The 16,786-nt window shown below is 43.7% G+C and overlaps 1 protein-coding gene across 2 annotated transcripts in view; it reads left to right on the forward strand.

Annotated features, from left to right (window-relative positions):
* Positions 1–16,786, forward strand: part of necab2 (N-terminal EF-hand calcium binding protein 2) — a 127,228-nt gene that overhangs the window by 93,413 nt on the left and 17,029 nt on the right. The window contains exons 8-9 of one of the 2 annotated variants that reach the window (XM_035798616.2): positions 7,743–7,822; positions 11,824–11,880. In XM_035798616.2, the coding sequence (XP_035654509.1) occupies positions 7,743–7,822; positions 11,824–11,880 (137 nt within the window). The remainder of the gene's footprint in view (positions 1–7,742; positions 7,823–11,823; positions 11,881–16,786) is intronic. The other variant, XM_035798617.2, reaches the window with a different exon arrangement.

Here is a 16,786-nt window from a genome sequence, read left to right on the forward strand (position 1 = left end):
GAATGGATATAGGTCTGTAACAGTTTGGGTCCAGGGTGTTTCCCTCTTTGAAGAGGGGGATGACTGCGGCAGCTTTCCAATCCTTGGGGATCTCAGACGATATGAAAGAGAGGTTGAACAGGCTGGTAATAGGGGTTGCGACAATGGCGGCGGATAGTTTCAGAAATAGAGGGTCCAGATTGTCAAGCCCAGCTGATTTGTACGGGTCCAGGTTTTGCAGCTCTTTCAGAACATCTGCTATCTGGATTTGGGTAAAGGAGAACCTGGAGAGGCTTGGGCGAGGAGCTGCGGGGGGGCCGGAGCTGTTGGCCGAGGTAGGAGTAGCCAGGCGGAAGGCATGGCCAGCCATTGAGAAATGCTTGTTGAAGTTTTCGATAATCATGGATTTGTCGGTGGTGACCGTGTTCCCTAGCCTCAGTGCAGTGGGCAGCTGGGAGGAGGTGCTCTTGTTCCCCATGGACTTCACAGTGTCCCAGAACTTTTTGGAGTTGGAGCTACAGGATGCAAACGTCTGCCTGAAGAAGCTGGCCTTAGCTTTCCTGACTGACTGCGTGTATTGGTTCCTGACTTCCCTGAACAGTTGCATATCGCGGGGACTGTTCAATGCTATTGCAGTCCGCCACAGGATGTTTTTGTGCTGGTCGAGGGCAGTCAGGTCTGGAGTGAACCAAGGGCTGTATCTGTTCTTAGTTCTGCATTTTTTGAACGGAGCATGCTTATCTAAAATGGTGAGGAAGTTACTCTTAAAGAATGACCAGGCATCCTCAACTGACGGGATGAGGTCAATGTCCTTCCAGGATACCCGGGCCAGGTCGATTAGAAAGGCCTGCTCACAGAAGTGTTTTAGGGAGCGTTTGACAGTGATGAGGGGTGGTCGTTTGACTGCGGCACCGTAGCGGATACAGGCAATGAGGCAGTGGTCGCTGAGATCCTGGTTGAAGACAGCGGAGGTGTATTTGGAGGGCCAGTTGGTCAGGATGACGTCTATAAGGGTGCCCTTGCTTACAGAGTTAGGGTTGTACCTGGTGGGTTCCTTGATGATTTGTGTGAGATTGAGGGCATCTAGCTTAGATTGTAGGACTGCCGGGGTGTTAAGCATATCCCAGTTTAGGTCACCTAACAGAACAAACTCTGAAGCTAGATGGGGGGCAATCAATTCACAAATGGTGTCCAGGGCACAGATGGGAGCTGAGGGGGGTCGGTAGCAGGCGGCAACAGTGAGAGACTTATTTCTGGAGAGAGTAATTTTCAGAATTAGTAGTTCGAACTGTTTGGGTATGGACCTGGAAAGTATGACATTACTTTGCAGGCTATATCTGCAGTCGACTGCAACTCCTCCCCCTTTGGCAGTTCTATCTTGACGGAAGATGTTATAGTTGGGTATGGAAATCTCTGAATTTTTGGTGGCCTTCCTGAGCCAGGATTCAGACACGCCAAGGACATCAGGGTTAGCAGAGTGTGCTAAAGCAGTGAGGAAAACAAACTTAGGGAGGAGGCTTCTGATGTTGACATGCATGAAACCAAGGCTTTTTCGATCACAGAAGTCAACAAATGAGGGTGCCTGGGGACATGCAGGGCCTGGGTTTACCTCCACATCACCCGCGGAACAGAGAAGGAGTAGTATGAGGGTGGGTCTAAAGGCTATCAAAACTGGTCGCCTAGAGCGTTGGGGACAGAGAATAAGAGGAGCAGGTTTCTGGGCATGGTAGAATATATTCAGGGCATAATGCGCAGACAGGGGTATGGTGGGGTGCGGGTACGACGGAGGTAAGCCCAGGCACTGGGTGATGATGAGAGAGGTTTTATCTCTGGACATGCTGGTTGTAATGGGTGAGGTCACCGCATATGTGGGAGGTGGGACAAAGGAGGTATCAGGGGTGTGAGGAGTGGGACTAGGGGCTCCATTGTGAACTAAAACAATGTTAACTAACCTGAGCAACAGTATACAAGGCATATTGACATTTGAGAGAGACATACAGCGAGGCATACAGTAATCACAGGTGTTGAATTGGGAAAGCTAGCTAAAACAGTGGGTGAGACAACAGCTAATCAGCTAGCATAACAACAGCAGGTAAAATGGCATTGACTAGGCAACGGGCCGACAGATAAAACAAACAAGCAGAATGGAGTACCGTGATTAATGGACAGTCCAGCATGCATCAGCTATGTAGCCAAGTGATCAGAGTCCAGGGGGCAGCGGTGGATGGGGCAGGGGGGCTGGACTGGCGAGTGTTATCCAGGTTAAAAAAACTAACAATGACTAAATAGCTTGTAGCTAGTTAGCTGGAGGTTCTTGAGTGTGTTCTAAAAATGTAGAATAATAGCGATTCCGTATCACATTGGGTGAGGCAGGTTTCCGGAAGGTATAAACACATTTTTAAAAATCGGGATGAGATAGAAAGTACATATGGGCCACTGCGTGTTTGGGACGCGGCGATGCAGACGTTTAGCAGGCCTGTGCTAACAAGCTAACAGATTAGCAGGCCGGGGTAAACAAGGTAGTAGTTAGCGGACCTGGGCTAAACAAGCTAGCAGTTAGCATGCCGAATTAGCAAGCAAGGAGATAGCGAGGGCTAGAAAGTTAGCCTTTGGAGGTCGTCGCGATGGGGTGAGTCTGTTTATTCCTCTTCATGCAGTGACATCGATAGACCGGTCGTGGGTCAGGGTATTGTAGCCCAGGAGTATGCTAGGAGCACAGGAGCTCTGGCCGGGCTAGCTTCAAGCTACGTGGGTGGAAACGCTAGCCAGGAGTAATCAACCAGGGTTGCGGTTTAGCTCGATAGCTAGTTGTGAAGATCCAGCTGAAAAATGTTCCGTTTGCGGTGGGAATCCGGGGATAAAAAAATAAATAGGTCCGTTATGCTCTGGTTAGCGTCACGTTGTTCGAACTGGCGAGAGCTTTCCGAGCTAAAGGTTAGCTGATGACCGGTTAGCTGAAGACCGCTAGCATAGCTGGTGGTTAGCTGGCTAGCTTCAGTTGAGGGGTTCCGGTTCCGAAGTAAATATAAATACTTTAGGAAAAGTAGCTACATTGGGTGAGGCGGGTTGCAGGAGAGTATTTGGAAGCTTAGGTTTAGCAAAATGTTTTTAAAGATATGCGAAGAAAAATATCTAAAACGAAAAAGAGACGATATTTACACGACAGGACGACTTACTGCTACGCCATCTTATACTTACTGCTACGCCATCTTGGAGTGATGTACTCCAACTTTTTTCTCCTTTAGTCTCCCCAGAGACACATCACATTTAAGCATAATGTAGCCTTGTCACCTCAACCAAATGCAATGTAAATGTTTTCTGGATGAAGTGTGACACATTTGTCGGTTGCATTTGTGATAAGCTTGAAGAGAAGCATGGGAGCATTAATCAAGTGCAATGGAAATCAAAAACTCTGTTCTCTTCAGGCAGAGTGATTTATTTCCCATTTTCTATCTCAATCTCAATCAATCATCAACAGAAACATGGAGATGTGCCTGGCAGCTCTAGCTCTCCCACAGAGGAGAGAAGTAGAAGGGAGGGAGGGAGGCAGAGAGAGGGAGGAAGTGAGGGAGGAAGTGAGGGAGGAAGTGAGGGAGGCAGAGTGAGGGAGGCAGGGAGGCAGAGCAAGGGAGGCAGGGAGGCAGAGCAAGGGAGGCAGGCCGAGGGAGGGGGGCAGAAAAAGGGAGGGAGGGGCTATACAATGACACAGATCGATCAAGTAGGCATATATATTCTGCACTGCAGCCCTCACTTTTGGTTCGGGGGCAAGACACTGTAGAGAAGGTTTAAGCACAAACAGCTAGTATATTTATGGCTATCAGTAGCAATAACAAAATGGTCTTCTAAAACCATTGTATATGCCAGACACCATCATTTTTTAGTTTTCCTTCATTTGGAACCACAATGAAATGTAAGCTGTTTCATGGTGCTTCTTCTCAAAGTCGATTCTGGAATCAATCCATTTAAATCAGATTGCATAACGTACAGCATTCAGAGCAGTTACAGAAGCCATAAACAAAGAGTGCCCCGTCATCATGCATGCAGTAGATAAGCATTACGCAAGTATCCAGTGGTTTGGAAGTAGACCATAAGTGCTGAAAACGGTAACTTTTCAATGGGGATAAATAATCCCTATTTCCCTGAATCCATTCTGTATTTCAATTAGAGCACGGCTCCACGGCTCCACTGCAAAGCTGGAGCTTCTGCCTATGGCCTCACAAATTAATTCCATTTTTTTTGTGACACAGATAGAGGCCAATAATTCCCTTTGAAGTTCAGCAGTGTTTTCTACCCATCGCCACTCTCTTCCTCTCTCTTCTCTTCCTCCCTGCTATAGATTCCATCTCTCTCCATGTGTAATGAAACCCTCTGATAGCTTCTTAACACTGAGTCACATACTGTGAATACTCATAGGCTATTGATACTCCCTTCCACTCACTTGCTGTAACAAATGATATGTTGTAAGAAAGAAGTGCCACTTTTGAAGGGTTTTGAGAGGTATTCAGTGACTTAATTGATTTAGGAATGACGCGCATTGAGAAGGAGGGCTATGAGATTGATTAGCAGTATATCATGAAGTAGCCATTTAATTTCCTGTGCTACCCAGACTCCTTGCTCCGGACAAACGCTACACCACTCCCATGGATGTTAGTTTCTTCTCCACAATAAGTCTGGATCTGAGTACTTGCCCAACCCTTCAACAAAAGCGAACACTTTTGGGTCCGTCTGATTGGTCCAGAAACTAATGGGTTGGGCCAGAGCCAGAACACTAGTGGGTAAAGCAGCAGTTTGAAAATGTGTCATTGGCTTTGATACTCTGATTGGTTAAAGACAATCCAATTTGCGTATTACTTTGTTTTTTACAACACCCCACGTGCCTCCCGTCACCAAATCAAATCAAATCAAATCAAATTGTATTTGTACATACACATGGTTAGCAGATGTTAATGCGAGTGTAGCGAAATGCTTGTGCTTCCAGTTCCGACAATGCAGTAATAACCAACAAGTAATCTAGCTAACAATTCCAAAACTACTACCTAATAGACGCAAGTGTACGGGGATAAAGGATATGTACATAAAGATATATGAATGAGTGATGGTACAGAGCGGCATAGGCAAGATACAGTAGATGGTATCGAGTACAGTATATACATATGAGATGAGTATGTAAACAAAGTGGCATCGTTAAAGTGGCTAGTGATACATGTATTACATAAAGATGCAGTAGATGATATAGAGTACAGTATATACGTATACATATGAGATGAATAATGTAGCGTATGTAAACATTATATTAGGTAGCATTGTTTAAAGTGGCTAGTAATATATTTTACATAATTTCCCATCAATTGCCATTATTAAAGTAGCTGGAGTTGAGTCAGTGTGTTGGCAGCAGCCACTCAATATTAGTGGTGGCTGTTTAACAGTCTGATGCCCTTGAGATAGAAGCTGTTTTTCAGTCTCTCGGTCCCAGCTTTGATGCACCTGTACTGACCTCGCCTTCTGGATGATAGATGATAGCGGGGTGAACAGGCAGTGGCTCGGGTGGTTGTTGTCCTTGATGATCTTAATGGCCTTCCTGTGACGTCGGGTGGTGTAGGTGTCCTGGAGGGCAGGTAGTTTGCCCCCGGTGATGCAGACCTCACTACCCTCTGGAGAGCCTTACGGTTGTGGGCGGAGCAGTTGCCGTACCAGGCGGTGATACAGCCCGACAGGATGCTCTCGATTGTGCATCTGTGGAAGTTTGTGAGTGCTTTTGGTGACAAGCCGAATTTCTTCAGCCTCCTGAGGTTGAAGAGGCGCTGCTGCGCCTTCTTCCCGATGCCGTCTGTGTGGGTGGACCAATTCAGTTTGTCTGTGATGTGTACGCCGAGGAACTTAAAATGACTTCAACGGTGGCAGTCTCAGACTAAAGTATGTAGCAAACAACAGAGAAAAAGACAATTTAGTGTGAGCCGTCAGGCTAGCCTTTTCACACATGGCCTTATGCGGCTTTCCTGATATTGTACTCTACCTGACAAGAAAATATTCCATTGGCCAAGTTGTAACAATTAATTAAAAACCAACCGTCAATATTGCTCTCCTTTGATAACCCACCTGGCAAAAATTGGTTGAATCAATGTTGTTTCCACATCATTTGAACAAAATAATGAATAATAATTCTTTGAATCAAAGACAACATAACCAACATTTCTATCACCCAACTTTTAACCTAAATCCTGTGATGTGATTTTTTTGTTGTTAATTTCACGTTAAATTAATTTTAGTTGACATTGAACTGACTTTGGTTCCCAGAGGGAACAGTCTTTATAGAATTGTACTGCAGTTAAATTAACACTTAAGTCTGACACCAGTTTAAATAGTCCTGTTTGGGCCATAAAAGTCAGTGTTACAGCTGTCAGAGGCTGGGGAGAGGACCTTGATTGGATCCAGCTTTGTCTGGCCTGTCATTTGAGAACACCAGAAAGAAAATATTGATCAATACCTCCCTATGCCCGACTCTCTCTGTTTCTCACTCTCACATTCACTTGTTCTTCTCTCACTATCACCCTCTCTCATTCTCTTTCTCCCATTCACACTTTTGTCAAATATATTTATTCTTGCTGTTTGTCCTACTGTTTCTTTTGCTATATATCTTTTTTTTTTATCATGGCAGGCAATACATTCTGGTAGCAGTATCTGCCCTCTGTTTACTGATCAGAGAATACTTTGCCAGTGAAAATGCTAAATGTAAACATTCAGTGTTGTATCTGCTGGAGTATTTGACACCTTGGGTGAAAAGTTATTTTTAAATGAGCCATTGTTCATTGTGCAATGCTACCTGAGGCAAGGAACACTCCCCCATGCATTTTGACAAGAGTGTGTGTCTGTTTGTGCTTGTGTGTGTGAGTGTGCAGGCACCAGCCTAGCCTGAGTCATGTACATTTTCCTTGCTCACAGCTTATCTGCAACTGTGCCATATGTTAGACAGTATGCTGAGACAGCTGCACATGGAGACGGCTGTCTGTCGTTAGCATGGCTAGTCAGGACTAATGACTGCTCTCCTGCATTTGACAAAGACCATTGCTCAAATAGCGTGGACTGCCATTCAAGCCCAACTGACCAAATGTGCCTGCTTCAAATGTCTCTATGGTTACAGCTGGTAGGTTCCAAAACACAGCAGCCCCCCTCAGCTGTGTGGTTCTCTGGTAGGCTCATCAACACAGGGGGAAGTGTCATCCTCTAATTGGCTTGGCACCTCGAGAGGTGATGATTTTGAAGAGCAGGAAGCCCATTTTCCACCACTAATTGGCTGTGTGGCATCACATAGAGGGGAGAAGAATGGAATGATTAATATTGTTGTCTCATATTTATTTATGCCTCAATGAAGCCTCCTATTCCAGGGCTTCTAAGTGTATTTGACTCTACTGGCCTTTACAGCACACACTACTATCCAGGGTGACTTAAAACGGCAAAGCTAATGACTAGAGCCAGGTGCGCTAGAATACAATGTATTATTGCTTTCTAAACAAAGCTGACAAGCAATAAAGACCCTTCTCTTCTGAGGCACTGTGAATATATTTCAACTTCAAACCTTGAATAGACATGATTTTTCCTGATTAACAAATGCAGTTGCCTATTTATCAGACCTGGTTGGAACTCTTTATTTCCGTCAAATATTCATATACTATGGAGAAAAGGATCTGTATAATGATTGCTATCATAAAATGTGTTGAATGCTGGGAGTGTGTTGGCGTCAGGTGTTGTGTGCTCTGTTTAATCAGGGGTGGTGGAAGTGAGGAAAGAGACTCTGGAGGCACAGATCAACCGACTGGCTGAGCTGATTGGACGCCTTGAGAACAAGGTAAGAACCCCCCACCCTACTCTACATTAATTCAGGTACAAAGGTAATCTGTCCTGGCTTTGGTAAGTAGTCACATGTGGTGTGGTCACACTTTTCATTGATGTCATGACTGGCTTCTTCAACACAGCCTCAGTTCTCAGCTAGTTAACTCACCTCTGCCGTATCAAAATCTGCTTTATCAATATGGGTCTCCCAATGAAGGTCATTAGCAGTAATAACACCACACAATAGATAAGATACTTGGCGCAACTTGCGCTGTAGAATGTTCAGAATACAGGGCTGGCCGATCTCTAGCACATTTCAGGGCGGCAGGTAGCCTAGGGGTTAAGAGCGTTGGGCCAGTAACTGAAAGGTTGCTGGTTCAAATCTATCGATGTGCCCTTGAGCAAGGCACTAAACCCTAAATTGCTCCTGTAACTCATTAAATTACTAAAATGTCAAATACAATGGTGCCTCTTTAGCACATCTCCAACAACACATCTCATCTGTACCTCCCAGTAATTATGCTGAGAGAAACACAGGGACCTGAGATGAGATTCAGGTTGTGTTGAGGAAAGCATTACTGTAAACCCAGTAACCTCTCCTCTGGTTATTACTGCTCTCTCTCCCCCAGTGGGGGATGTGAAAGAAAAAGACAAAGGAAGGAATTATTGAGCCTTGACGAACTATTGTAATATGTTTAGCTATTTATTTCACCTATCCCTCCCTCCCTCTCACTCACTAGCTTTCTTCTCCCTCTCACTCACTAGCTCGCCCTCCCCCTACTCTTTTCCTCATGCTCTCTCTGTCTCCCTCCCTCTCTCTCTCTCTCTCTCTCTCTCATTCTCTGTTCTTTCTTTCTTTATCTATCCATCTCTCTCTGCTCTGCTCTTTGTCTCTCCCCATTGCCCATGTCTTGTAGGCAGCGAGCATGGTAGACTAATGGAGTCCCCAGTTAATTCTGTTGTCTCTGGCAGGCAGGCAAGTTCTTATTGCAGCTAAGAATAGCTGAACGGGTTTATTCCACGCTCGATGAAGCACCCCTTAGAGAACAGGGAAGGAGCTGTCAGATCCCAGTAAAGATTCCTAAATGGGAGGATTTCTGAGTCTTCCCAGGCAGACCCTCTAAGTCACAGTGCTAGGCGCGATCCTGAAGCAGTTAACTGTACTGTACGTTTGTGGTGGGAGCAGACAAACGTTCCCTCACAGGAAAGATGTATTAGCAGTGGGCGGGGCTGTTTGCCACAAGTGCTTATTATCCATGTTATAGGAGAGGGACTGTTCAAATTCCCAGGTGTGAAAACAATTATTACAAAATGGTTTAGAACAGAGCGAGAATTTTGTTTACTGGATGCAGTTATGACTAACATGCATCGCACAAATTGAGTTGTCTACTGCCTCATGAGATCAAAGTAGTAATTCCCTCAGCTATCTCTGTGTGCTATCTCCATACGGAAAAAGCCAATCTTACACAAGTGAATGTACTTTTTTGGTTTGATTTCACATACAAGCAGACATATGCTTTAAATTGCTAGTCCTAAACAATGTGCCTAATTTGCACACACTGAAGGCCCTGATTTTCATAGCCATGTCCCATCTAGTCATTGTATATTATCTGCAGGATGATTTTACCCAGAGGTGACCTCAGGCCCATCTCAGATGTGCTCTTGTCTAGAATGCTTGCCTGCTGCTTCAAGAAGCATAATTTCCTTTTCCCATTGTGTCATTATAAAGGTCTCAATTACCGTGGCAACTGGAGCACCAGCCCGCTTTCTTCCACAAGCAGCCCTCGTATTGCTACAGTATTTGGTTCTGTATGAAAGAAAATTCCAGGATCTCAAACTCACATTGATACACATCTGCGTTGAGTCATCATGCACCATTATGCACTCAGTAAGACATTTGTGGGAAGGATTCTGCTATACAATACAGTGTTTCACTCCACTCCCACCGGAAAGCAGAGAGTAACTTCAGAAACACCACAGAATGTGACATTTTCTCAGTTTTCAATAGTTGTGGTCCGTATGCGGCCTGCTGTAGACTTCAGAATAATAGGACACACAGTGACTGCATTGCTCATGCCATTGTTACTTGACTCAGTTGATCCAGCCCATGTTCTCCTATCACTACTTTGGATTGGATTTAAGACTGGGAGATGGGAAATGTAGCTCTCCAATACAGTGGTGCCTTTTCTGGGCTTTACATCTCTGATTAAGATCGCTGTGATTACTTGTTTGAGCTCTTGATCGCTCATGTCAACACATGCAATATTAAATGTAGTGTCTACACATGCAATATTAGGCCCTTCCACATTATCCTTTGTGATAACTACCCTCTGCAGTGAAACATTTTCCTCTACAGTTATGTGAGTATATTAGCTTGCTAAACGATATAGCATGTCACATTATTCAAGTCAGATGTCTGTTCAAATAGAAAGCAAGCCTTTCTCTCATTACAGTGACAATCCATTATAGGGGCAGGGGTGTAGTTTGACGGTTTGAAGGGAACTCCATTGTTAACTGTAATGAAGGGGTCATAAAGCAGCAATAAAAGTAGAATTCATGACTACCTTAGTTACTGCAGTTTGTATTCACTTCCTAACCAGATGAATATATTGCTCATGGTTTATGAGCAATACAGTGATTATGTGTTTATGTATTCCAGGAGTGTATTGTTGAATTTCTTGATATTTTTCTCAATTTTCTCATCTGATACATGTATATTATAAAAAATATATATAACAGCACCAGTCAAAAGTTTGGACACACCTACTCATTCAAGGATTTTTCTTTATTTTTACTATTTTCTACAATGTAGAATAATAGTGAAGACATCAAAACTATGAAATAACACATATGGAATCATATAGTAACCAAAAAAGTATTAAGGAAATCAAAATATATTTTAGATTTTAGATTCTTCAAAGTAGCCACCCTTTGCCTTGACGACAGCTTTGCACACTCTTGGCATTCTCTCAACCAGCTTCATCTGGAATAATTTTCCAACAGTCTTGAAGGAGTTCCCACATATGCTGAGCACTTGTTGACTGCTTTTCCTTCACTCTGCGGTCCAACTCATCCCAAACCATCTCAAATGGGTTGAGGTTCGGTGATTGTGGAGGCCAGGTCATCTGATGCAGCACTCCATAACTCTCCTTCTTGGTCAAATAGCCCTTACACAGCCTGGAGGTGTGTTGGGTCATTGTCCTGTTGAAAAACAAATTATAGTCCCAATAAGCACAAACCAGATGGGATGGTGTATCACTGCAGAATGCTGTGGTAGACATGCTGGTTAAGTGTTCCTTGAATTCTAAATAAATCACTGACAGTGTCACCAGCAAAGCACCCCCACACCTCCTCCTCCATGCTTCACGGTGGGAACCACACAAGCAGACATCATCCGTTCACCTACTCTGCGTCTCACAAAGACACAGCAGTTGGAACCCAAAATCTCAAATTTGGTTAATCAGACCAAAGGACAAATTTCCACTGCTCTCATGTCCATTGCTCATGTTTCTTGGCCCAAGCAAGTCTCTTCATATTATTGGTGTATTATTGGTGTTTCTTTGCAGTAATTCGACCAAGAAGGCCTGATTTGCGCAGTCTCTTCTGACCAGTTCTTGCCATAATATGGACTTTTAACAAGGCACACCTGCTAATTAAATGCATTCCAGGTGACTACCTCATGAAGCTGGTTGAGAGAATTCCAAGAATGTTTCCAAGCGGTCATCATTGCAACTGGTGGCTACTGTGAAGATTCTAGAGAGCGAGAGAGACGGGGTCAGTCATCAGAACAGTATGAAAGCAAGTCTTCAGTCTGTTGTGACAGTCTAGAGAGGAAATCACTGGATTGAAATTTTAAAACATTCTTCTGTACAGTTGCAAATAAGAAATGTGAGGTGAAAAACCTGCCCAAAGGGGTTTATGCAGTGCAGAGTAGGGTTCCTCTGTTCCCCTGTTCCAGTGCTGCTTAGGGTTAACGCTAATGCAATTGTGGTTCTTGTGTTTTGGTTCTTATTGCAGACAGTTTGGTTTGACCTGCATCAGAGGCTAACAGACACTGATGGCACAGCCAGCGCAGTAAGTAGCATTTTTATGCCTGAGAGCCTAGTAGGGGAACACTGTACAGCAGTGACACTGTGGAGGACTCGCTGCTCCATCCCTCTCTACTCCTCACAACCCCCCCATAGACACATCTCCATTCTGAATTTTCCCGCATGCACAGGGAATCATTGGGATCTCATATCCAACTCCTCTCCAGTAGAAAGCAGCCAACAAGGTTATCTCAAATGTATTTCCCATTTCAATCATGTCTAAAAGTTGCTTTTCGTCTCCATGCATGAAGAGCATGAGTGCATGTCATTTATATTTTGCTATCAATGTACCGTAGTCAGATTCAGTGCTTCAGTTCAAAATATGTATTTTAAGTGTCTCCCATGGGGGGGGGTTATTTTACACTGCAACCTTAGGGCAAGCACATAGTCTGTTCATATTGTTGGCATGGCCTTATGCTTCCATATAAACAATTGCTAAACAATCTGGACTGTTTCCTGCAGTATAGCTAACTTCTTTATATCAAATAAAGTACTTCACCAAAATCGAAGACACTCAAATGTTTATTTACAGTTTGTGTAGTCTGCGACAAGCATACTCTCCAAATGCCAAATGGTATTATGCTCTTATGACCCTTTCATAATTTTTCTTTTATTAAAGAGGCCAAAGTTTCTCCATCTGGTTATTGAAATAGATTATCTTAATATATATATTTATAAATCTCTCCCTCAGCAGCATGACTGTATGAGATGTGGAGGCAGTGGCCTGTAGAGCTGACAGTATGAGTAAGATGGAGAGATGGCAGTTCACACAGGGACAATCATAGGTCTGATGGCTCTGATGAAAAATACATCTGGTCTGGTGTGTCTAACTGAGCATCAGTGCAGCTCCCCGGCCTCCACTCGCTCCTAGGATCCTACTGCAGCAGTGCACTGGCAGCTCCTCCTGAACCAAGACACCCGTAACCTACCTCCAAATGTCTTCTGCCTTATTGATGCTTGAGGGATCAGAGCAAATTGAATTATTCCTTTTCACCCATTAATCTTGTTAGTGTCTAGAGCCATCATTTGCACTGACAAACAGGATTAGAGCAGGCTTCACCTGTCAGCTGGACGGTCTGACTGGTGTGGGGCTGCATCTGCGCCCGTGCGCCCAAAGCTCAATAGGGGCACATTGGTAGCCCAATGGGTATTCTTAAAGTGGGAGAGAAGAATGAACCTTTTGACCCACCGTACTCTCAGCAGGATTTCTCTTAGTGCTGTGAACATTACTGAAAGTGAGCCATCAGCTCAGCATACGATCAAGAATAGAAAGATAGTGCCAAGAGTATTGTTTTTTACAAAAGCATGTACAGTGGAGGTGCTGGAGTTTTGTATGGCATTTTGATACTGATATGGTACTGTATGTGTACATTACTGTATGTGTATTATGCAATGTTTCTTAATGCAAATCCATCCCCTGCAAAAACGGAATCATTCCAGTAATTTCCGCCTCCTCTCCAGCACCCCTGGTCACACATATATGAGACTGGGGTCTGATTATTACCTCTTTGACATGCCTTAGTCCCTATTTAATAAAATGCTTCCAACTTACTGTGCTACAGCTAATCATGCTCTGGCCTAGTTTTCTTGCTGTTTTCTGAATGAGACAAACATTCCCATTTTACAAATGGATTGCCTGCTTGAGAAACTGCTAGGTATTATACATGTTATCCTAGAGTGGGTGGCAATGTGGTAAAACATTGATTGACATACAATTGGGGGGTGCATGCCCTAAAGTAGCACTCGGTAACGCATATTACTTACGGGTTTATCTGATTTTACAGAGAGGAAAACCAAGGCCAGTCTATAGCCTAACCTGACAGAACAGAGCACACTTATTTTTTGTTCCATTACCCAGTTCAGTGATATAATGTACCTGGGACAGACCAGTGCTGCAGACCAGAGTTATCTGACCTGACTTTAGCCAGCACAATGGACATTGTGTGTAGCACCACTGTTACTTCTGACAGACCTATTTAATCTTGAGTGCAGCAGGGTAATAAACGTTTTCATCCACTCTCCAGTTGTTTGGTCTAGAATGTGAAACTCAACAGCAATGTGGTGAGGGATCGGAGCATTGGAGGGAGTGAGCTGTAGTTATTGCTCACTGTGAGAGTGACTAGTGCTCATACACTATCTCCATCTGGAGAGAGTCAGAATGAATGCTTCGTTGCTCTCGTGTATTGTCAGAAGTTTAAGGGTTTAGAATGCTGTTTCACAGTTGTTAATAGTCTCCTAGACCACACACAACGTTATTTCAGATTGGCAGACCTGAATATAAATCATGGCCCTTGTCGATATAACCACTGTGCCATGAGGGATGGAGAGAAAGACACAGGGAGAGAGAGAAAGAGACAAGAGAGAGAGAGAGAGAGAGAGAGAGAGAGAGAGAGAGAGAGAGAGAGAGAGAGAGTCCTTGGAGAAAGCTCTCCTTGCTCATTTGGAGTGTAGTATGGTGGGAAGGGATGTACCACTGCAGGAAGGGAATCGTCCCTCTAGGCACTGTATGGTTCCTTTATCAACACTCCAAGACAGAGCCCTTTAATCTGGTTTTAAGAAAAGCTGAATAAAAATATATGCAAATGTGTTTGAATAAATTAAGGAATGATTTACTGAGCTGGATTACAGTGAGGGATATCGATAAGGGAGCAAGGCTAGCTGAGAAAGGGGAGATGGAGGCCTGAAAAGGGGTGGGGGGGTATTCCCCAGATTCCATGGTAACGGTGTAATTTTGTAATTTCCCTCTGAGTTCTCCCCCATCATATTCCATACCCTATGGATAACACATTCCAAAACATACACTACCGTTCAAAGGTTTGTGGTCACTTAGAAATGTCCTTGTTTTTAAATACTTTTTTTTTTTTAATTGTCCATTAAAATAACATGATTTTGATCAGAAATACAGTGTAGACATTGTTAATGTTGTAAATTACTATTGTAGCTGGAAACGGCAGATTATTTTATGGAATATAGGTGTACAGAGGCTCATTATCAGCAACCATCACTCCTATGTTCCAATGGCACTTTGTGTTAGCTAATCCAAGTTTATAATTTTAAAAGGCTAATTGGTCATTAGAAAATCCTTTTGTATAATTATGTTAGCACAGCTGAAAACTGTTGTGGTGATTAAAGAAGCAATAAAACTGACCTTCTTTAGATTAGTTGAGTATCTGGAGCATCAGCATTTGTGGGTTTGATTACAGGCTCAAAATGGCCTGAAAGAAATAACTTCCTTCTGAAACTCGTCAGTCTATTCTTGTTCTGAGAAATGAAAGCTATTCCATGCAAGAAATTGCCAAGAAACTGAAGATCTCGTACAACGCTGTGTACTACTCCCTTCACAGAACAGTGCAAACTGTCTCTAACCAGAATAGAAAGAGGAGTGGGAGGCCCCGGTGCACAACTGAGCGAGAGGACAAGTACATTAGAGGGTCTAGTATGAGAAACAGACGCTTCACAAGTTCTCAACTGGCAGCTTCATTAAATAGTACCCGCAAAACACCAGTCTCAACGTCAACAGGGAAGTTGCGACTCCAGGATGCTGGCCTTCAAACAGGATTCATGTTTAGGAATATTTGTTTTATTCTGTACAGGCTTCCTTCTTTTCACTCTGTCATTTAGGTTAGTATTGTGCAGTAGATACAACGTTGTTGATCCAAACTCAGTTTTCTCCTATCACAGCCATTGAACTCTGTAACTGTTTTAAAGTCACCATGGAGAAATCCCTGAGCGGTTTCCTTCCTCTCCAGCAACTGAATTAGGAAGGACGCCGGTATCTTTGTAGTGACTGGGTGTATTGACACACCATCCAAAGTGACAGTAATAACATCACCATGCTCAAACGGATATTAAGTGTCTGCTTTTTACATTTTTACCCATCTACCAATAAGTGCCCTTCTTTGCGAGGCATTGGAAAACCTTCCTGGTCTTTGTAGTTGAATCTGTGTTTGAAATTCACTGTTCGACTGAGGGACCTTGCAGATAATTATGTGTGGCGTACAGAGATTAGTTATCATGTTAAACACGATTATTGCAGTTCGTGCAACTTATTATGTGATTTGTTTTAGGCTTGACATAACAAAGAGGTGTGAATACTGTCTGAAGGCACTTTATATTAAATGTATTTATTGACTGTTAGAATGCATTGTCTCAGAACAGGATTTCTAGATGCCCAGCTTTTCTTGTGTTAATAACCTACATGACTAAAAGTATGTGGACATCTGCTAGTCGAACATCTCATTCCAAAATCATGGACATTAATAGGAGTTGGTCCCCCGTTTGCTGCTATAACAGCCTCCACTCTTCTGGGAAGGCTTTCCCCTAGATCTCGGAACATTGCTGCAGGGACTTGCTTCCATTCAGCCACAAGAGCATTAGTAAGGTCAGGCACTGATGTTGGGCGATTAGGCCTGGCTCTCAGTCGGCGTTCCAATTTATCCCAAAGGTGTTCGATTGGGTTGAAGTCAGGGCTCTGTGCAGGCCAGACAAGTTCTTCCACACTGATCTTGACAAGCCATTTCTGTATGGTCCTCACTTTGTATACGGGGTGCATTGTCATGTTGAAACAAGAAAAGGCATTCTCCAAACTGTTGCCACAAAGTTATCAGCACAGAATCATCTAGAATGTAATTGTATGCTGTAGCGTTAAGATGTTCCTTCAATGGAACTAAGGGGCCTAGCCCGAACCATGAAAAACAGCCCCAGACCATTATTCCTCCTCAACCTAACTTTACAGTTGGCACTATGCATCGGGGCAAGTAGCATTCTTCTGGCATCCACCAAACCCAGATTTGTCCATCAGACTGCCAGATGATGTAGCGTGATGGCATTGCACATGGTGATCTTAGGCTTGTGTGCGGCTGCTCGGTCATGGAAACCCATTTCATGAAGCT

The sequence above is a fragment of the Oncorhynchus keta genome, chromosome 22 (genome assembly GCF_023373465.1).
Source record: "Oncorhynchus keta strain PuntledgeMale-10-30-2019 chromosome 22, Oket_V2, whole genome shotgun sequence".
NCBI classification, from domain to species: domain Eukaryota; kingdom Metazoa; phylum Chordata; class Actinopteri; order Salmoniformes; family Salmonidae; genus Oncorhynchus; species Oncorhynchus keta.